Source organism: Anomalospiza imberbis, chromosome 14, assembly GCF_031753505.1.
Source record: "Anomalospiza imberbis isolate Cuckoo-Finch-1a 21T00152 chromosome 14, ASM3175350v1, whole genome shotgun sequence".
NCBI lineage: Eukaryota > Metazoa > Chordata > Aves > Passeriformes > Viduidae > Anomalospiza > Anomalospiza imberbis.
Window position 1 is genome coordinate 13,034,617 of NC_089694.1, and position 21,565 is coordinate 13,056,181.

Consider the following 21,565-nt stretch of genomic DNA (forward strand, 5'->3'; position numbering starts at 1 on the left):
CAGAAGGTAACTATTTTAAAATCTTATGTAGAATGCAAAAACCAGTTTTAATCATCACAAGTCAAACTAATCAGTTACATATTTGACTTTTATACATTTTTCTAATCATCACAGTCATAAACATGCACAGCAACTCTACAGAGATATCTATATGCTTGTGTTTTGTAAGTTTCCCCTCTATTGCAAATATTTTTAGACAGCAAGAACAGAAAAACAACCTGTATCAGCTAGAAGCAACATCTTCACTGAATTCTTTAATAATTTTTTCCCAGTAATATAACATATCATTTATTGGTACCTGCTCTAAGACAGACTCTACAGACACTAATATTCCACATCAACCAAATAAAAATTATCTCAAAAGCCCTCAAACCACAAGTGAAAAAACCTTCCCATCAAAAAGAAAAAAAGAAACAGAACTAAACTGACCCCCTGATGAGGAAGCACTTCTCTCAGGGAAGATAGCTCAGAGAGGAAGATAATTCAGAGGAAAACTGCATTTTCTATTTCGATTAGTGTTTTATCAATAGTCAAAAAGTAATGTTTTAGTCATAAAAGAACACATAGGAAAATGCAATTGCTTCTGCATATGAATTCTTTTTCTTACAGGTCTTGTGAGAAGCATCTTTTGTGGTTAATTCAAAATGGTGAGGCAATTCATTTTCTCTTATTTCTTTAAGTGTCTCCTGATTAGATGAAACGAAAAGGTACTTAGCCAAACATAGTAGAATTTGTGGAAGAACTCCCAAGAATTTTAACTGTCATATAAAGCAGATTTTACAAAGGAAACAAAGGAAGTCATTAATAGTTTAGTAGTACAAACATTCTATTACTTATTAGAAATAGCTCTTTATGATTTTTTAAAACTTGCAGTAACACCTTGCATCTGAAAACAGATAAAACCCCAAATAATTATAAAGCTAGACAGACAGCATCAATTAGAGAATTAAAGACACCTACTCCCTTTATAGCAGGAGTGCAAATTAATTTAAAAAAAGTTTTCAGCATTTCAGAGGGCATGAACCCTGCTTGAGGGCTTATGGCCATAAAAAGGTGTTGATCAGTCTTATCTTTTAAAATGTTTTATGCAGCCACATACACAGAGTTGCCTGTGGATTGGACATAATAATCAGCAGGGGAAGGAGAGCTCATTACTACAAGCTCTCCTTCCCCTGCAGATTACCTCAGCATGAAGCCACGTATCTCAATCAAAAAAGATTGCTATGGAGAGCTACACAAGATGTTTCTAAATCAGCTAGCTTCAGGCTCAGCCTATAGCTGCAACCTTCTTTTAACCTTCAGAAAAGCAGAAGAACCAGGATGGTGTCTAAATATTAGCCTTCTATAAGTTTAGAAATAAATCACTTAGCAGATGAAAGTCACCAGCAGACCTGGCTGTCTCATGCTCACACAACTGATGGCCAGTGCAAACACATGGAAAATTCAGCAGCAAGATCTAATGGAAAAGGGACAAGGCAGGACATGGCACGTGTGGGGGGCAGTAGGGGTCTAGGGGTGTCTAGCACATTGCAGAGTACTGAAAAGAATACTTAATGCTTTGGCCTGTTGTATATAATACACTGTAATATTTAAAATATTTCTCAGACACAAAGAAAACTTTGCTGTAAGTCACCAACAATCTATGACTATTATAATGCCCAAATTTTTGACAAGGCTAGTGATGTCACTGATGTGTTACAAACCAGAAATATGCTCTACTTGCATGGTGTGGGGGGCAAGGTGTGTGTAAAAAAAATAAAAGAAAACACAGTGTTGCAAAAAATCTGTTAATAAAGAGGATCATCTAAAGAAACTGGAGATATGTTTGCTGAACCAAGCTTAAGACAGTCATAATTTCTTATAAGTACAAAGAAATACAAAACAGCATGGCAAAATATAAGTATTATTATTGTAACTATAATGTTAGAAGCAGAGACTGACCAAAATTAAGGCAAAGGGGGTAAAATGTAGAAAGCTGGTAGAAGTCCTTATGATGGAATTACTGCCAAAAGAATACAGCCGCAGCATCACATTTCACATTGTCTGATGTCCTAAACTGCAGTGTATGTTCAAATGTCAACACAGTACAGATTCTCATGAAGGTCAACTATTAAAATAGTGACCATTCGATACAAATAATTGTATGGAATTGTCTTTCATGTGTTATTAACAGCTGAAATTTCAGTTTTGACCCCCAGTTTCCAGGAACATACTGCATCACATCAGTCCCCATTTGAAATGAACTGTAGCTGATCAAGTCCCTTGACCTGATTTTGACACAAGATATCCCAGCCCGTACTGCTGTGTACTGAACCCTGTAAAGTCAGCCACTAAGTGAATGTGACAAGGGACACAGCAACGCTTACCTATCTAGATGAGATCAGACCTGAGTCCTTGTAAATGATGTACCATGCATTGTTTTAGCTCCACGGAAGGCAGTAACACATTCTGTAATGGGAACTATGTAGGTTTTGTTCTATCAAAATAAATTTAGGGACACCCTAACAAAAGCTAATATAGAGGCATTGACATGAAGTAGAGGTTATGGAAGCACAGACACATGTGGCAGAATTTCCTGCTGGTGAGATTGTATGTGAGGTACTGCACCAAGAGGAGATAATTTGGGATTGGGGCTAGCATGTGAAAGCCACAGTGACCAGAAAACAATAAAGTGCATCTAAGATGGCATGCATAAGCTGATCATCTGCTAAGATCAGAATAAATTTTCTTTTTCATATTCACTTTGTACATTATCTTTGAATGTACATTTTGAATCATTATCTTCAATCCTGAGAAAACCTACCATAGTCCCTTTACCACTCATCACACAAAAGGCTGAACAATACACAAGGACTGCTAATTACAGAGCCTTATTTACATGTTGCTAGAAATTGTTAAGTCTTCTGGTGAGTGTTCCAATATATGGGACAAGGTTTCTACAAACCAAGTAACACTGTTTTGTGAGAGATTTTCAACACATTAATTCACCTTTGGTAGCAGCACACATCTTCTGCTACTTATATTTTATTTAAAGCTGTTATGCTTGAGATTTCAAGTACCCTGGAAATTTTTCCTTAGATCGAGGAAAAAAAAATCTCTTTTATTTATGTGATGAAACACATGATACAAAATTATGCCATAAGGTACATGAACAAAAACAAAGCTGCTTATACAACATGAAAACACTCTGAAATAACTCCCACATAAAATACAATTATACAGTGGAAAAATACCAGAAGCAAATACCAAAACCCCCATGAAAGCTCAGTACTCACTTGCAACTCTAAAGAGATTCAACAGGTTCCTGTACTAACCATGCACAGCTAGTAAGATGGAAACAGCTTAAAGCAAAAAAGCATTTAAAGTAATAACCCTCTAAAAACTACAGTGAACTTAAATTCATGTCATCTATTAATTTCTCTTCTTATTATGATCTTATATAAAGGACAGGAATGACTCCATCTGGAACATTTCAAACAAGATATTGGAAATATCCAGGGGGAAAATGGGATAATGAAGCAGAAATTTCTGAAGGTGGTAATAAGTAAAACTAAGTCTCAACAGTTAAATTCTATCGGCCATAAAATACTTCAAAATACACAAAATTCACTGAAGGTTTATTTAAAGCATACTCCAAAACTGGCTCTCATAAAAGTTATGTGACGGGCTTATCATCAGAAAATAATCACTTAACCCTGCAGTTACAAAATACTAAAGTTACTTGTAAGGTTTTACCAATAAATATCCATTATTCACAACGTCAGAGACCTGAACAAAAAAACCCCATCATTAGTCTTACCTTTTGCTGTATGAAGTTCCTCTGCCCTTCTAAGCATAGGATCTGCCCATCTCTCTCTCAGTGTAATTCCAGCAGATCACTTTACTCGTTCCACCTGTGAGTTCCTGGAATTGTTAAAGTAGCTTTGCAATTTTTCATGGTTAAGAAATGTGGTTCAACAGAGAAAAAGACAAAAGAAAGGTCATCATTACTTTTCTCCTTTGCAAATACTACCATTTTTTCTTTTCCTTCTCTAACACTTTTCTTTTTCCACTTGTCTGTCTCATCTAACTCACTCCTTTTGGTCAACATTTTTCCCTCCCTTTCTTTCTCTCAAATGCTGTGTGCATGGCAAAGCTTCCCAAATACTTGCATTTGCTGCCCTCAGCTGAAAGCTATGGCTTTACAGGAGAGGTGAATCTCCTGTGATTTTTATTTGGACAGACACATCTGCAATTTTTTATCTTCTGTACCTGCAGAAATTCAGGCAGGACTCAACTCTTCAACTTGCTGCACCAGTAGCCATTTTTAGTATCACTGTCTGCCTTAATGAGGTCACTTTGATTTGTATACCTTGGAAATTACCATGTACAAACACGTGTTCACTGACATAAAAAATATATAGGCTGCCTGTTAAAACCGATCACACATAGCATGATTATACATCTATTCTAACCCTCTCCTTTTCCAAATTATCTTTTCCTGGAAGGTCTCTGAATTTTACTGTGCTTACTAGGCCCCCACACGTTGCTCCCTGTTGCCAGGGTTCACAGCGGGACCAGCACACACAAAACCTATTGTCAAACAGCAACTGCGTTGTTCAAAACGCCTGTGTTAAAAGGGCAAAGTCTTGATGCAGAACACGCCATTGAACGCACCAGGGTAAGGCTGTCCTCAGAGAGTAGGGCTGGATGACAGCACTTTGGGAAATTCCGTCCCAGACAAACTAGTGGCCAGAGAAAGCAAGGAGGTGCGAGCCACTGCATTTTCACGTGCTGAATTATTTGGGCTGCGGGCCGAGGCGCGAAGGGCCCGCACCGCGCGGCTGCCGAGCCGGACACGTACCGCGCGGTGCTGCGGCCACGGCGCTCCGCGGCTAGGAGGCACCAAGCGCACCGCCCGAGCCCGGCAGCGCCGCACCGGACACCCCCCGGGCAGGGCACACGCAGCACCCACCGCCGGGCCCTCGCCACTCCGGATCGCCGAGGACCAGGCCATAACCCCATCCCTCCTCCCGGGACGGCCGAGCAGCCGCCGGACCGGCGCTCCTTTCAGCACGGCCGGCCCCGCGCCCCCGGACGCAGGGCCGCCGCCTCCCGGCCCGCCCCGCCCCGCTCCCGGCACCCACCGTGCGGGCGGGCCGGCGGAGCGGGGTGCGCGGAGCCGGCGGCGCAGGTAGGCGGCGGCCCCGGGGCCTCCATGGCCGTGCGGCGGCGGAGCGCGCCCCGCGGGAGCACCGCAGGGGGACCGGGCCGGGCCGGGCCGGGCCGGGCCGGGCTGGGCTGGGCTGGGCCGCGGGGGAAGCGCCTGCGGCCGTGAGGCGGCGGCCGGGACCGGGGCCGTGCCCGGGACCGGGGCCGTGCCCGGGACCGTGCCCGGCCGCGGGGGTGGCTGTTCGGGCGGCGCGGCCCGGCCCGAGCCCGGAGCGCGGCGCGGGCAGAGCGGGGCCCGCCGGGGCGGACCCGCCCCCGGGGAGGCCGCGCAGCTCCGCGGCTCCAGAGCCGCGCGCTTGACACGGGCAGCGGCCGCTTCTGGAGACTCATCCCCGGGCGTCTGTGTGTTTACAGGAAATAATCGGCTTCTAATGCGAGGAGCACGATGAAATTCGGTTGCCTTTCCTTCCGACAGCCCTACGCAGGGTTGCTTCTAAACCAAGTGAAAACAGTAGAGACTCGCTGGCGTCCTTTGCTAGCAGGGTACAAGAACTGCACCATTGCTATTCATATAGCTGTTAAGGACTGGGAAGATGAAACATGGAGAGAAATTCTTCTGAATAGGTTCGGCATGACTCCAAAACAACTGCAAGATTTGTTGGATGAAGGGGAAAAATTTGGCAGAGGAGTTATTGCAGGTAGGCGTCCTTGGGTTATATTTTGTAAGCAAACTTTCAGTCCCTTAACAGTCACTCAAATACACATCTGCTTGATGTGTTTGTGCTGGTTGTGATATTGCTTTAACTCTTTGAAGGAGTGGAGCATGAGTTGTGATTGGGGGAGTGTCTGTTTCAATTCCTGTATGTTTCAGCATAATACATGTCAGTTTCACACTTCTTGCATTTTGAGCTTAGGAACTCTTGCTGAAACCATTTTGCAGTACTCGTGGTCAAGCACATTCATAATGTTGCAGCACTGTGCATGCCATTTTAAAGTATATATAAATAATTACATAAAGAAATCCTATATCAGTTTTACAAGCCCCCTCTCTCACTTTTTGTATTTGGGCAGTGAAGAAGTTTGTAAGACACAGTGAAGAGGCAGTGATGTTTCACTGCATAAATTGTGCTGACATACAGCAGGTGTTGTGCACAGTTAAAGTTTTTAGTGCTCATTTTGTACTATTTTCTTGTAGGTATTTTTTTACACCATCTTTCATTGTCATTTGAATACTTTTAGCTATTTCTACACAAAAAATTAATTCTGTCATATACACTGAACTTTGTGGTTCTGCAGTGCTGAAAACTCTAGGTCCTACATAATATGTAGATTGGCAGCCTTAACATAAATTGCATGCTTAATTGTGGTGTAGGTAGGAATTTCAAAATAGTTTAATGATTTAAAAACGTTAATAGAATAGTGGCTTGAGAGGAGCAGAGAGTTTTATGCTTTACTGAAGCTGGTCCAAGTCCAAATGTAGCTCAGGAGTTTTGGTAGCAGCTGTGTCTCCTTAGATGCAGTTTGCTTTTCAGAGTTCAGCAGCACTGGGTTGTGGTGATTTTAACTGTGCCCTCTCTCTAACTGTGCCCTTTTGGTAACAAACTGGCTGTTCTCTGTGTCCTCAGGGAGGGCTTCTTGTGGAAAACTTTTCTCTAGGAGATAAAACTGCCAACTAATTTTGTATTTTAATTGTCATATACAGGATTAATTGACGTTGGAGAGACATCACTATATCCAGAAAACCTGCCACCTGAAGAGATCCTGGAGCTGGAAAACAAAGCTGTCCTCAGTAATCTAGAACAGAAATACTTGACTGTTGTTTCAAATCCCAGATGGCTCCTGGAACCAATTCCTGCCAGAGGGAGAACTGGGGTGTGGCAGGTAGACATCCCTGAAGAACTGATCCCTTCAGAATTGTAGGTGTTGCCCCTTACTATGTTTCCTGCCTAAATGCAGACTTGTATTTGAGATGCTGACTTGCGAATTACATCAGCATCTTGTTTAGGATTCTATTCTAAAACTATTTGAAATGGCAAATACATTTGAAGAACTGCTTTTTTTAGGCAAAACAAACAAGATGTGTTAACATGACACGAAATTACTTTTCCAGATTTTTCCTGTATAAACAACTAAGTAAATGCCATTTTTAAATGTACAGTTATGCATTGTGTGCCAATTTAAATGTAAATAAAAATTATTTTTTGATACCTGCATCTCTGATTATAGGAAAACGGTGCTTAAAAGCAGGTTGCCACAATTTATAGAACATCTGTCCCAGTCCACTCCTTGTCCTGCCTTAAAGATAGATTCTTTTCGTTCACATTTCAGGCACACAAGATGTGCATATGATGAATACAGCTCTGTGACCTGACAGACATTGCAGAAAGTCCATTTTGAGAAGGTGCTTGTACAAAATGAAATTGAGCAAGTATTACATTTTTTCCCCTCTTATTTAAAATGAAAAATACTAGTTTTCTTTGAAAATATAATACTAAATTCAAAACAAGTGTGAAAAATTACAAATAATAGCCACTAAGCTTTGGCACTCTCAAGAGTTTTTCAAAATTCACAGCCTACATTACAGTGAAAATCCTTTTGCTTTTCTGGAGCAAGGCCACACCTAGGCATGGCTCTAAGAACAAGACAAGTGGCAGAGCCTTTGTATTCAGACACTTTACTGGAGCACTTAGGAACCTGTTCCCATGGACTATAGCACTTCTGCCAGAGCTGTGGCCCAGGGCCAATGCCTGCAGCTCCACTGTCTGAACCACCCATGGAGCTGAGCCATGACCTGGACACAGAGCAAGCTGCTGCCAGCACAGCTGCAGGGGTGGGAAGTGACTGCAGGGCAGGGCTGGGTCAAGTTCCCTGAGCAGTTCCCTGGCCCCAGCCAGGCCCTGCTGTGCCTTGGCTGAAGGGAAGGTGCAGAGGCTGGAGCTCCTCAGTGTTTGAGCAGCAGCAATGGAGCTGTACGGGCACCACTGCCTCGAGGACCTGCCTTAGCACTGTGCTTGGCAGGCGAGGCCTTCCCCAGTGCAGAGCTGTGCCTGTTCTCCCTTGCCTCTGCTGTGCAGGGACTGCTCTCCTCCTGGGACGTGGCTTCTCCGTCAAGCTCAGTGTCTGGTGGTGTGCAGGCAAATTGACGTCCAGTAACAATCCCACTGATCTTTGATTTGTTGAACCAGAATATAATAAAAAATATATATATAAATAATATATAAAATAAAACTGCAACAAAATTTAACTGTGGGATGGGACAGTTCTGGCTTGGGTTTCAGGCAGTAGCTGGTCCACAGGCAAGAAAGGGCAGCTCCAGAGCATCAGAAATGGAAGTGCTGCATCCAAGTTTTTCAGGTATACATCTTGAACACATGCAGAAATTTCCACAGATTCCCTGCCCTTCCTGCCATGCTAACACTAAAGAAATGAGACCCAAGGTATCTAACCTATCTAAACTGTGGGTTACCTGAACACAGAGAGCAGCTGCAAGGGTTTGGAAATATGAGACATCTGGTTCTATAAACTACAGGACTAGACATTTCGTAGACTCCATTTCTGCAAAGCATCTGTAAGTCCAAGGCACACTGTCAAAGCAGGTCTTTCTTCAGACAAACAAGAAAATGCTATGCCAACAACAACAAGATCCTATCTTGAAAAGTTTAATCATTTACACTGACCAACACAAAGTTGGTAACAAAGACCAAGCTATGATATTTATACCAGCTTACCAACAGCTGTGAAACCTACCACAAATGTTTCTGGCATAGACCACACAATGTGAGAAACAGCTTATTAAACAGCCAGTCTAATGGGAGAATGGTACATGCTGCTCCAGAAGAATCAAAACATGAAACTGGAAAAGCAACAAAAACCACATGTAACTCCCAAACCAGCACAAAAGTTGAAATACTTACATGAATATTTACACAGCTAATTCAAAAGCATCATGTAAGTCACCATACATTCTACTTCCCCTCCCAAAAAAAGCTTTCCATTGTTGCCTCAGAAGTGCAACACTTGTGCCTCTGTGATGATTGCAGCCGAACAGAGGAAGAAGTAAAGAGGTACTATGCTAAAGCATCCCAAAGCATTTAAAAGAGACAGGAAAACAAGTGTATATTTAGGACCTAAAAGACACCTGGAATAGCACAGGCGTTTCATACAGGGTTTTTAAAAAAATACTTTTAGATAATACTTATACTGTACACAACAGGACTTTTAAACAATATATTACACTGCTAAAAATGTTCATATAAATACTATACAGGCAAGCGTGCAACCAACCTGTTAGGAAGGTTCACAAATTAGACAACCACATATTTCTGGAAAAGCACTCAGATTATCTCCAAGATTTCTGATTTGTGTAATCCAAGCCACTGATTCAGCAATACCTATTTTAAAGGAATTGGGACAAGGCATGAGATGAAATACATCTGTCTGCTGATGACCACTTCAAGTTTAATATGCTACTGTCATCTTAATCTGGCATATCAATGTTTAACTTGGGAGGTGGAATCACATATTTTCCAGGACTCTGTGTAATGACCACTCCAGTCTTTTTTCGAAACATTGGTGCAATTTTTGGCGGTTCAGGCAGTGGCGTTTCTTCTGTCTCCTCATTGTCTTCATGATGAAGATCATAAGAGATATTTCCATATTCTCGCAGGAATGGGAAAATTTCAAGCAGGAACTGGCAAAAGTCTTTGCGAATTCCAAACCACCCTAAAAGAAACAAAATCATTTTACATTATTAACAGACTCAACGCTTAATTAAGTAGACAGACTATTTAAGATCTCTTGATTGTTTGCATATAAATAAGATTTGTTAATGCTGCTTCTCTGCATTCCTTACGCCTATCATAACATTAGAATTCAGGTTAAATACACACAGAGTTTGGACAAGCATTTGCACAGTTTCATGTCTGCACATGCAGGCCTGTGTGTATATCCATGTGCATGAATTACAGCTACACTACCCCAGCAAGAATCCATCTCGTTTCACACATTGCACAGTGCTGGGTCACATCAGTACAGAGAATGAATAAAAAAGACTTTGCACCTCAACCAAAGTAAACAGTGCCACTGTGGAGGACACTGTAAGCACTGAAACCTTATTACAACTGCCTGAAAATAGTAGTAACAGAAAAGCCCTTTCTGAAAACACAAATCTTAATAAAATACACTCATTTTTAATCTGTTTCCAGGATTCTGAAATACTTACAGTGATTGCCTCCTTTCTGTCCAAATGTTGTTGCCATTAATGTTATCAGTGAAAGCCAGAGAGGAACAAATATGGGTATGAATGAAAAAGAATTATGCCCATCCAGTCTGTGTACTAGCAAGATCTAAATGGAAAAAAAATTATACAATGTCAGTTTAAATGCAATACTCACTTTCAAACTGCTTAAAGCATAGGCTGATCTGAAATCTTTAACTTCACACATCTGTGAGGAAAAAGTGGCCTTCACAGAAGCATGTAGTTACACTTCCAATGTGATGCAGATTTTACTCAAGAAACTTTAAAGGAACATAGAATTCTCATTTGTGTTTCATCTTTGATGTTAATATTTTAGTCCAAACACCAAAAGCAGCATTCTCATTTCAGTAAGTTCAAAAATCATCATTCATTACTTACTGAAAAAAGAACAAGACACATCAAACTCATTATGGCTTTTTCTACCTCAAACGTGAGCAGTGGAACCACAATTGTCATCCAGCTGACAGCCATGGTTATGTGTGTCCTCCTCTGCTCAGCGATCACGTCCATGGAGCGCAGGAACAGCACAGACCACACGATGTAATAGAGCACGACGAGGCACAGGAAGGACATCAAGATCCACAGTGGAACACAGACAACCTGAAAGAAAGACACATTTGACTTGTTTCAGATGTGGGTTTCTTTAAAATAAAGGGAGTCTACACATTAAGCCTAAACAAGAAAATTAAGTCTTTTAACTAATGTCTAACAGAAGGGCATCAAACTCTTGTGTGTTGTTTCAAGACCTCAGTTTAGGGGTTCCTCAGCTTCCTAAACCCCATCAAGTTGAAACAATTTAAAATTAAGGCAATGTAGTTCAACTCAGGTGAGACTTCTGTGATTTTTCATGGGCTCAGACTGTACTTGAAACTGATTTTCAGCAAGTACTTCCACACTGGATTCCTTACTTTAAAGAGTTTTAATCCTTTCTCAAGTTTTTTTGACAATAGAAAGGACAGACAGATTGTCAGTTTTATGGTAGTTTACAAAAACCCCGACACAGAAACAGCCCTTTTGTATTCTAAAGGCACTTGGGACAGGACATCTCAGCAGTTTTGACAGTGACTACTTGCACAGTAAGTGGATTTACACTCATGGTAACACAACAAATAAAAGTAGTTATTTACCACACTGTATTTACCAATACATTCTCTAACTCACCAGTCATTTTCATGGCTTGTTTAGTGTTCCAACAGGGAACTGTGGGTGAGGGTTTCTCTCTCAACTGCTGCTCAGAGACAAAGTGCAGTTGATGGCATATTCCTCTCCCTCAGAGGATGATGTACCCAAAGAACAGCCTCTGATTCCCATGGCCACTGAATGAGATGCCAGACCTTCAGTGAAGGACCGCTAAGCAAGCAAAAATGGGATCATGGACTGACCACGTATTAACTGCTCCCTAGAATAATTATCTCTATGAAATTGAGCATTTAAACAAAGATAAGAAGAGAACACTGGTTACATACAAGCCATGGCCATCTGATGATCTCATCTAGTCTGAGTGCAATAAATATGAACTGTAGAATATTGACTGAACACAAGATTTCCAGCTAGAAAAGAAAAAAAAAATCAGTTAACTCTTAGTATGATAAACTGACTTTCAGGATAACCAATGAACCTGTCAAAGCACTTCTCTGACCCCATTCTTATCACAGAAATATGAAATTTCATTTGCATTTACATTTTTTATTACTAAACATCCCTAAATTTGTGTGGGTATGATCCCAACCAAAAATGTAGAGTCTGATGTTTTCAAGATCTTCCTGGTATTAAAAAAAAAAGGGCACTTAAGAGTGATTAGAGAAATAAGAAAAGCCAAACTAATCAGAAAGAAAAAAGCAAAGCATCAGGAAACAGCTGTACTTTTCATACAAGAAATACTGTGAGAATTAATTGAAGTAGTAAAAAGATCTTAAATTTAAAATTAGCAAAATCAATATTTTGGAATATTGTGTAGTTTCACTAATGGGCAAAACTACCAACAGTCCAAATTAAAAGTCTAATTAAAATTAAAAGCTCTATCTAGGGGAGAAAAGAAATACATGGAGAATTGGAATATGACATCCAAAGTCAAATAATTTACTGTATAATTGAGAGATATTTTAAATGACACTGAAGACATAGGTTTTGTGGCAATAGAGAAAAGCAATACTTCTCATTAAAATGTTAGTGAAAGGTTTTCATGAGTTCTGCTTGCCACTATGAGAAACAGCCCTTCATTATACTTTGTTTTTTTTTTTTTTAAAGTTTGCCTCTAGCTTGAACAAAGAGAAACAATGAAACACCATCATGTTTGGCAAGATTCTATTTCCAAAGTTTATGGGCAGCCCTGCAATTGGTAGGATTTTCAGAGACCACAGAATTATCTGAAAAGTCTAATTGAAGCTTCTGAAGGCAAGCTAGAATCCTTACTCAATTAAAAAAATATGCAGTTATGTAAGGCCTCTCTTAAATGTAATATTTCTCTGAAGGTAGATACTACATACTACTTTTCACTACCACACATGATTGTGTAGACTATCATCTGGATGAATGCCTTTGAAAGTTACAGTTCAGGGAGACAAAACTCCAACAGGCAGCAGGCACTTGCCACCTTCAGGGACCACACCAAAGTTTCCACTGTTCAACTGTAAATTACTTTAAAAAAAGTAAATTTAGTATAATTTTGTACCACTGGCTTTCTTAAAAGAATAAACCACCAACCCCGCCTGCCCCCCCCAACTCAACCATAAGACCAAGTAACCAGAAAGCTGCAAGAGCAAAGAGAGAGAGAAAAATATAAAAATAATAGGATCAATTGCTGTAAATAGTTTATAGAATCAAGTTAACATATGAGATTTATATGGCAAGTGCACACATATTTGCAGGGGCTCACAACTTAATGAATTCAACATGCTTTAAATAAATAGTGCTTTACTGACTATAAAATAGTGTAACACATAAAAGGAAGCCTTTTCTGAGCCCACCATGACACAGACAAAAACCCCAACATGTACTTACTGATCACCTGATCAGCTGCAGAACAGGAATGAGCAGATAATGTATTTCAGATTAAATACTTGTGAAAATAATAATAGATTAACAACTGCTTTGATTACTCATGTCAAAAACTGATGTCCTGGATTAAAGGCAGACCCCTCATGTTTCTAGCAAATGAAAGGGAAATATTAAATCTTAACAGAGTAAAAAGAAGAGAAAGTAGAACAGCACTAGGTGAAGATGACTAAGAGTAAAAACAAAATAATAAAAATGGATTGAGACAGCTGTTGCCTTTTATGGATTCCACTTTCTTCTGCCAGCACTTAGCAGCTGTGCAGTCATCTGTAAATCAATGGGCAATCAAGCATCATCCAGTAGATCACAAGCACTTCCACACAAATTTTACTTTTAGCGATGCTTAACTGATAATAGAATCTTGCAAAATAAATTTCTATTGGCAAATGTTTCAAAATGAACTTAGGATATCAGTTTACCAGCCATCATAACAATCACTTACCAAAAATGTTTCTCTCTAGTGAAAAACTCATCTTATGCTAATGTTAGAGAAATAGCCCCTTGAAATAAAAATCTGATTTTCAGATGAGGCTCAGCTTTTTCAGGTATTTTAAACTGTCATGGGGTAGTTCGAGGACATAGCAAAATGAAAGACTCCTTAAAAAATTCAGTATGAATTCTAAATTTATTGCAAGATGTCACAATTGTGGGAGCACCTTGAGAATCCTTCCAAGGTTCTTCCAAAACCAAAGGGAGTTAGAGATAAGATAGAGGCGGAAAATAAAACCCTAATGTTACTGCCTATCGTTCACATTCCCAAATTAAAGACTAAACACACAGATTGTGATATTAAGATTTTCAGCCCTGATTACGCAGGGCTCTGGAAACTCAATTCTGCCTAGAGACAGTGCTTGCAATCAGTGGAATTTTTTTTCTGTTGTTTCCATGTAAGTATCTGGTATTGATCTATACTGCAGAGTTCCTGGTGAGTTATTTTAACACAAAATAATAAAAAAGCAGGTTCAAAACCTGCTGCAATTTGGTAGTTGAAAAAACTAAGATACTAGAAAAAGTTGTATTATTCCTGACCCTGATTTCCCTCCCATTTACAGAGGCGTGCATTTGCAGGTGAGTGCAATTAATTGGACTGATGTAGTTCTCTGTATTGTGCTTTCCTCAGAGACAGCTGCCCCAGAACTGATCCCAAGTCCTGCACTGCCATGCAGTGGCACGTGAAGGGAAGCCTCACCTCCAGAGACCTGTCGTGTCGGAATCCCCACACACAAGCTGCAACTGAGACTGGAGACACAAAGAACAGTGGCATGAAGACCAGAAGCCAGAAATGGGTTCCTCTTTCAATCCTGTCACACACCAGGACTTCAAACATCAGCAGTAGCAGGTGGATGCCTACTGCAATTAACATGGCTTTGAACTCCACACAGGTTTCTCCTTCTGCTCTGAAGAGAGGATAAGGAAGAATTTACTTGCCTGTAAGAAAACATATAACCCTGCAAACATCCCAGAACATTTGCTTGAGCTTCAGATAATAACACTTGTTTTTAATAAGCATATACATTATACCCATTAAACTCCCTTGCTGATGACCTAATAGGATTTTTTCCCACAACACAAAGCTGCACGTCTGAAGTATTTTACTCAAAGGATGCAGTGGGATATTTACAATTTGAAAATTTTTAAAGGATTAAAAAAATCTCTGGGCAGATAAAACAGGATTTCTTTGCTATTATATCAACAGTCAGCTATCATGCAGGCTGTTAGAAAATAAGCTAAATTTAAAATCATCTGTTTGATGTCTGCATCAGCATTCATTGAATCAACATCTTTTCCCAGGATTTCTTTATTTACCCAAGTCAGAGTATTGCAACAGATATTTTCTGTTACTAAAAGTAAAATGCCTATAAAATGACAGCACACACAGAGCTTCTCCCTACACCACTAGACCCATTACGAGAAGGGGCAAACACGATCTGAGCCACACAAAATGTGGGTGTATCAACAGATCTGTGCACCAAGATTTTTCATTTAATCTTCACCACAGACAGAAAAGACATTTAAGGTCACTTCATTCATTTTAGGTCATTTTTCTTTTGCCCTAGGATCTTCAAACTCAGATTCTACTCAAATTTCCAAAAAACACAACACGGATGTATTTAAAGATGTGAAAGTTCTTTTGTCCTAGACTGACAAGACACGACATCCCCTCTGTTTTGCCAAACAAACGGCATCAGCTTACCGATACTGTGGGTTTCGGGCCCAGACGCCTGTTCCCACCGAGGCACCAACAATCACCATTAACTTCCACAGCCATATTGGAGCAAACACAGCCCAGTAACTCCACTGAATTTTGTCATCCAGACGTAGAGAGAGCAACACGGAGAAGAGCAGCAGGCAGGCATAAATCAGGAATTTGCTATTGAACAAACAAAGAAAACAACCCAGTCAGGAATCAAGGCAGGCAACTTCACATTAACTTTGTAGAGGAAACAAAATCAGTCACAGCTGAAATTTCACTGGGATACTTCCTAATAGCAAATGTGTCAAGCTTCTTTGCAAAGAATCAAATATTTCATCATAGATACAGCATATGTCATCTCTTTCACTTATAAAACCATTGCTTCAAGGAAACATAGCAAAAGCATTTTTGCATAACCATCTCAGTGAATGGACTGAGATAAATAATTCCCTTCCACAAGGATCCAGCCAGGAGCTCTATCATTAGAGGCTCACAAGTATACCAGCTGTACATGTTTTTAAAAAATGTGTTTTGTCATACACACCAAATGAAGTGGCTTTTGATATTCAAAACTGAGTTACATAATTTATGACATTTTATCCACACCAAGTTATTATGAACTGTAATAGGACCAACTTCAGATAATTTTTTTCTTAATATTAACATTCTATTAAAAAAAACAGTATTAGAGAAAAGAAAAACCCAACAGGTTAAATGTTTAGCAAAGTTACCTATTATACACTGAAGTTTCTCATTGGAATATTGAGTATGATGCTTACAAATTTAAAATAGCTACATTGATACAGCTTCTAACATAGTCAATTTAAGAATGAATAAACATATCCGAATACTTGAGCAGTAGCACAGCAACTGCTTGCACCACCAAAAATCAGACAAAATAATTACACAGCAGGCAATTTCCTCAAAGGACAGGAAGGGAAAAGTCTCCCACCCATCCACCAGAAGTTCAGAGACTGCTTTATAAAACACATAATTAGGTTTCAACACTGTTTCAGTGAAGTAATTGTATGTATTTTAAAACACAGATAACCTAGGGAACAGAATAATGCAGCAGCAGTGAGGAATACTACCATTTCTCCAACAGCACAACTCTAACTACCTACCTTCACTCACATCAAATAACAAAGCATTCATCAGGTCAGGATTGCTATGTGTGATATCAAGCTGTTTTGTCTCTACTCAGAACAAGTGTCTCATCTGCACCTTAATAATGAAGAACAGATTTATTGTGTCAGCATCTCCCTGCATACTTGATGAAACTACCTCGGGATAGGATGATATAAACCGGTCACACCTCATAGCAACAAAGAGATGTCTCAGCTCCTCGGCTAGTCATCCTTTTTTGACATTCAATATTTGTGTAATTTGTACGCTCCCCGGCTCCTCAATAAATACAGCAGTGAAATATCCCTGCTCCCCGGGTGTTCCAGGCACATCAAAACATAAAGACACCTGCAAAAGTGCAATATTTGGCTTGCTCATTCATCACTCAGCACCCAAATAAGCTGCAAGCATCGCTCTGCAGCAACAAAACTTTATAAGCTTCTAAGACTTCTGCTTTTACATTTCCATTACTTTGACCACACATACTTCAATGGTTTATTTCAGCCTCTGTAACAATGCTTTTCCTGGAGCACTGGTTACCCCTTTGTTTGTCTAAACAACTGACTGAACACGGCTCGCTCTAAGAGGAATCATGTAAGGCCTCTTTCACGTGCAAGGCTCTTCCAGGACTCAGCGCCTCAAGCCACCTTGCACAACTTACTTGCCGGCCCTTAGCCTGTGGTCTTAAAATATCTGGTAAAATTTAAGTCATTCTCTCAGTTTCTTTAAAAGTTACATGTCCGAACTTGCACGGAGAGGCAGCAGAAGGCCAGGCTGCAGTGACCACCACGCTGTTAATTTTACGGGAGGCCGAAGGAAGGGCTCGCCTCCCCCGGAGCTCCCCGTGCAGGCCAGGCTGGCTCACAGCTGCGGACACGGAGCCGCCGCCGCACGGTCGGAGCCTGCGCTGGGGCGTGCGGAGCCAAAGCACCGCGGGGAAACATTCGAACACCAGAAAGAGCCCGGGAGTCATCTGAGAAAGTTACACAACAACGCAGCAGACGACTGGAAGTGCGGCTGGAAAGCAGATGTGGAGTGCTCGCCTTCCCAGCCCGGAGCGCGAACCAGCCGCGGGGAGCGCGCACCGACACCGGGGCGCTGGGACAGCTGGGTTCGAGGGTCTCACAGGTCTTCTCCAGCCTGGCTGATTCAGTGATTCTGGGCAGGAGACCGGCCGGGAACGGCACGTTCCAAACGCCGCCCGAGCTCGCGGTGCGGAAGGGCCACCCGAGGCCGCTCCGCTCCAAAGCTGAGGGGTCCCGCACCCAGCGCTGCTCCCGGCCGGGCCCCCGGGCTAACCCTGCCGGGCCGGCGCTGCCCGTGCCGCACTCACCTGGGGTTGAAGTCCTGGAAGAAGCCGCGCAGGTTCATCGCGGCCCCTCTACCAGGCGCTCATGGCGCGGCCCCGCCACCGCTCCAGGGCCTGGCCTGCCCGGGCCTCGCCGCCGCCCCGCGCATGCGCGCGGCCTCTGCCGGGAACCGGGCCGGCCGAGCGCTGCCGGGCTTCGCAAGCGGGCGCTGCGCATGCGCGCCGGGCGGGGCGGTGGCCGTGCCAGCGAAGAGGGGCAGAGCCGGGAGGGGCGGGGCTAGGGCTACGGGCGGGGACTGGGCGGGGCTAAGGCGAGGGGGCGGGGTAAGACTACAGGGGCCGGGGCGGGGCTAAGACGGAGGGGCGGGGCTAAGACTACGGGCGGGACTGGGCGGGGCTAAGACTACGGGCGGGACTGGGCGGGGCTAAGACAGAGGGGCGGGGCTAAGGCGACGGGCGGGACTGGGCGGGGCTAAGACAGAGGGGCGGGGTTAAGATAGAGGGGCGGGGCTAAGGCGGAGGGGCGGGGCTAAGGCGGAGGGGCCGCCGCGGTTCCTCCCCGGCGCTTCGGGCTCTCGAAGAATTTTTTCCTCATTTCTGGCCCAAACCGGGTTTCTGCCGGTGCAAAGCCAGTCGTGCGGGTCCTGGTACTACATGGCCTCGTAAAAGTCCCTCTGCAGTTCTCCGGAGCCCCTTAGGTACTGGAAGGTGCTCTGAGGTCTCCCTGGAGCCTCTCTTCCCCAGGCTGAGCAGGATTTGGATCTCAGAATCTCTGGGCAACTCTGGGACATTTCAGTGTCTAGGACAATTAAATCCTCGGGCATTTAGGGACAGCTCTACAAAAAGTGTGTCATAATCCAGTATTCACTGAGATATAGTCCAAGTACAAATTTGAAAAAACCCAAACAAACTATGTATGTACCTTCCTGGAGACGAAATACTGGGTACTAAAAATCTTCAGCCAAGCTAGAAAAGGCATAAAAAGAATCAGGGTGGGCTTAAGTGAAACAAATTGGGGTCAGAAAGGAGAGAACTGGGCTTTCTGTTGTTTGGAGTTTTTTGTTTGTCCCTTTGTTTAAGTGAAAGTAATTAACTGTTGGAACAAGTGACCCTGAGAAACAGGAGATTTTTCATTTTCAACTAACGTCTGTATGGTTCTCTGGGAGATAGATGCTAATCTAACTCATGCTGATCAGTTTGACTGTATCAAGATTTATGAAATTCCATAGCAGATCAGGGTAGTTTACATGACGACTCCATGCCAGGACAGATTATCTGGTGGCAGTTTTTTGAAGTGAAAATCCCCAGAGCTCCTCCCTCAGGGTTATATTGCAAGTGAATGTTAATAAAAACAAACAAACAAAACAAAAACCCACAATCATATCTTAAGCTTTAGCTTTTGCAGAAAGATGAAATTATGTAAATAATCTAAATATTCCACCACCTGCTAGCAGGACTGGTAATTTATACCAAAAAGTTAGGTGTGCATGCAGGGTGACTTGTTAAATGCCACAGCTGCTGGTAGCCCATGACAGTACTCATTAGTTACTACAGATCAAAGATGTGATTCATCTTTGTAGCCACCTGTAGATTGTAGTCACCTGTAACTCCACTGGCAAGAGCACTAACAGCTGACAGACACCCATACCGGGAGCTCTGTACACAATATGTTCAACTGGTAAAGCCAGGGCACGTCAGAGGTTACAGGAAAGCAAGGACATGCAACACAAGGAATGGCAGTGGGCAGGGTGTGAGGAACCTGGGGAGGAATCAGGACAAGAGAGAAGCAAGGACACATAATGGAAGAATGGGAAGGAAAGGATGAAGACTAGACACTCTTCAGAAGGATGGAAAGGGCCATGACAGGATCTGTGCCAGGGCAGTACAAAAGCTTGTAAGGAACCAAAGAATTAACAGGCTTAAACAATCGGAAACTTGAACATTGGTTTTCATTATGCTTTTGAAAAAGTTGAGCCTCATCGGTTTGGAAGAGAGAACAATTATGTGTAATGTATTTGTCCAAGATAAAATACTTCTACTGCAATGCATAAAGAAGCTACTAGACAAGGCCTGTAAGCATAATATGCAGCCAGGTGCAGTCATAAAACAAGTCAAAATATTAATAACAAGGAATTAGCTTGAGAACTTTTAATAATTCAGAAGGCTAATAAAGCAGCTGGGCATTTCTGAGAATATTCATGAAGTTCTGTAGAAGTAAATCAAGAAAGATTTGTTCTGCAGTTACAATGTTTGGCTGACTGCCCAGGCAGCAAAACAGTTCCTATGAGGTATGAAGAACTAGGAAAGAAATCCCTAGTTACAGAAATGAAAGCTTAGGGAACATACTTTAGTTTTGGTTTGAAGTCAAATGATTGTGAATTTTAGGAGCTTTCTTAGATTTTTTTTGTGGTCTCAGATTTCCTCATTACCATGGCTGTATACTACCTACACATGTGAGGATGGTGTTAAGGAGAGCTGGTGAGCAAAGAAAACCCAAGCTCTTGTCTAAACTTGAAGACTTAGGAGATTTATCTTAAGTTTACATTTTATAGTAATTTAAGTGTAGGAGGAGCAATATGGGCAGCAGATAAAAGAAGCAGCAAGTCATCTGCTTTCTGTTAAGTCTTTCTGTCTACAGCTGATCGAGGCTTGAATGCTGGGAATTGAAGTGAATCCCCTGAGACAGTTTATGTTGGAGACCAAACACAAATTTTGGTTTCACTCCATTTATCTATTTTCTCAAATTAGTTCAAGAAGAGATATATAGAGTCTCTTTTATAGTCACTGCCATTACTGCTTTTATAAGCCATCTACTTGTATTCTTACTCTGCTTTAAAAGTATAAACTAGAAGCATCCCTATCCTTGACAGGCCAAAGTTAAATGCAGGAAATAAAACCTGAATCAGCCTTCTAATTTGAAAAGCTTGCTTTGCTGTTGACTCTCAGCCTTGACTCCTTTCTAACATACCATATAATTCACATGTTCTATTTGCTTTATAGACTTCTCCAAGTGCCACTGTTAGGTGACTACTGCAGCGTTGAAGGGAGGACAGCAGTTCAGCAATAACTGATGTGGCTGACAGCAGTCATGAACTGTTTCTAGAATCATCTTTCATGTGACAGAACATTAAATTGTTTGCAAAAACAAATCTACAGGTTTGTATGTTTGGGTTTTCAAATCCCCATTTGAATTTCAGTTGATTTTGCTGTAGGCCTTCCTGTTAATATTTATTCACAGAATAAACAGAGTTTGACCAATAATTGACAAAGAAGAGATTGTTCAGTCTATTACAATGCCTTTACACCAGACAGTAATTTTGCACAGTTAAGAAGAGTAATGATCTATTAAGTACATACGTGTTACTGTCATTGGCATTACACTGAGCTGCTTGGTTCTGAAATGAGGGCCTTCAGTTTCAATGAAAATTTCAGTAATTCCTGCAATAATATTGTTTTGTGTCCTACTTGGGAAGTT

The 21,565-nt window shown here is 41.8% G+C and overlaps 2 protein-coding genes across 3 annotated transcripts; one reads left to right on the plus strand and one right to left on the minus strand.

Moving 5' to 3' along the window:
- Positions 1-5,042: 5,042 nt before the first annotated feature.
- Positions 5,043-7,364, plus strand: LOC137482565 (EOLA-like protein). Of its 2 annotated transcripts, XM_068204976.1 has the most exons (3): positions 5,043-5,173; positions 5,566-5,849; positions 6,854-7,364. In XM_068204976.1, exons 2-3 carry the CDS (start codon positions 5,597-5,599, stop codon positions 7,069-7,071), a joined length of 471 nt encoding a protein of 156 aa, XP_068061077.1. In that variant the 5' UTR covers positions 5,043-5,173; positions 5,566-5,596; the 3' UTR covers positions 7,072-7,364. The 2 variants fall into 2 exon arrangements, with proteins under 2 accessions (XP_068061077.1, XP_068061076.1); XM_068204975.1 differs by lacking the exon at positions 5,043-5,173 and having other exon boundaries at positions 5,480-5,849.
- A 1,430-nt stretch (positions 7,365-8,794) lies between these two features.
- Positions 8,795-18,283, minus strand: TMEM185A (transmembrane protein 185A). The gene is made up of 7 exons (XM_068204974.1): positions 18,115-18,283; positions 15,657-15,833; positions 14,652-14,859; positions 11,875-11,958; positions 10,832-11,008; positions 10,373-10,496; positions 8,795-9,873 (listed from the first exon to the last, which is right to left on the minus strand). The coding sequence occupies exons 1-7, from the start codon at positions 18,150-18,152 to the stop codon at positions 9,629-9,631; spliced, it is 1,053 nt and encodes a 350-aa protein (XP_068061075.1). The 5' UTR covers positions 18,153-18,283; the 3' UTR covers positions 8,795-9,628.
- Positions 18,284-21,565: the final 3,282 nt, after the last annotated feature.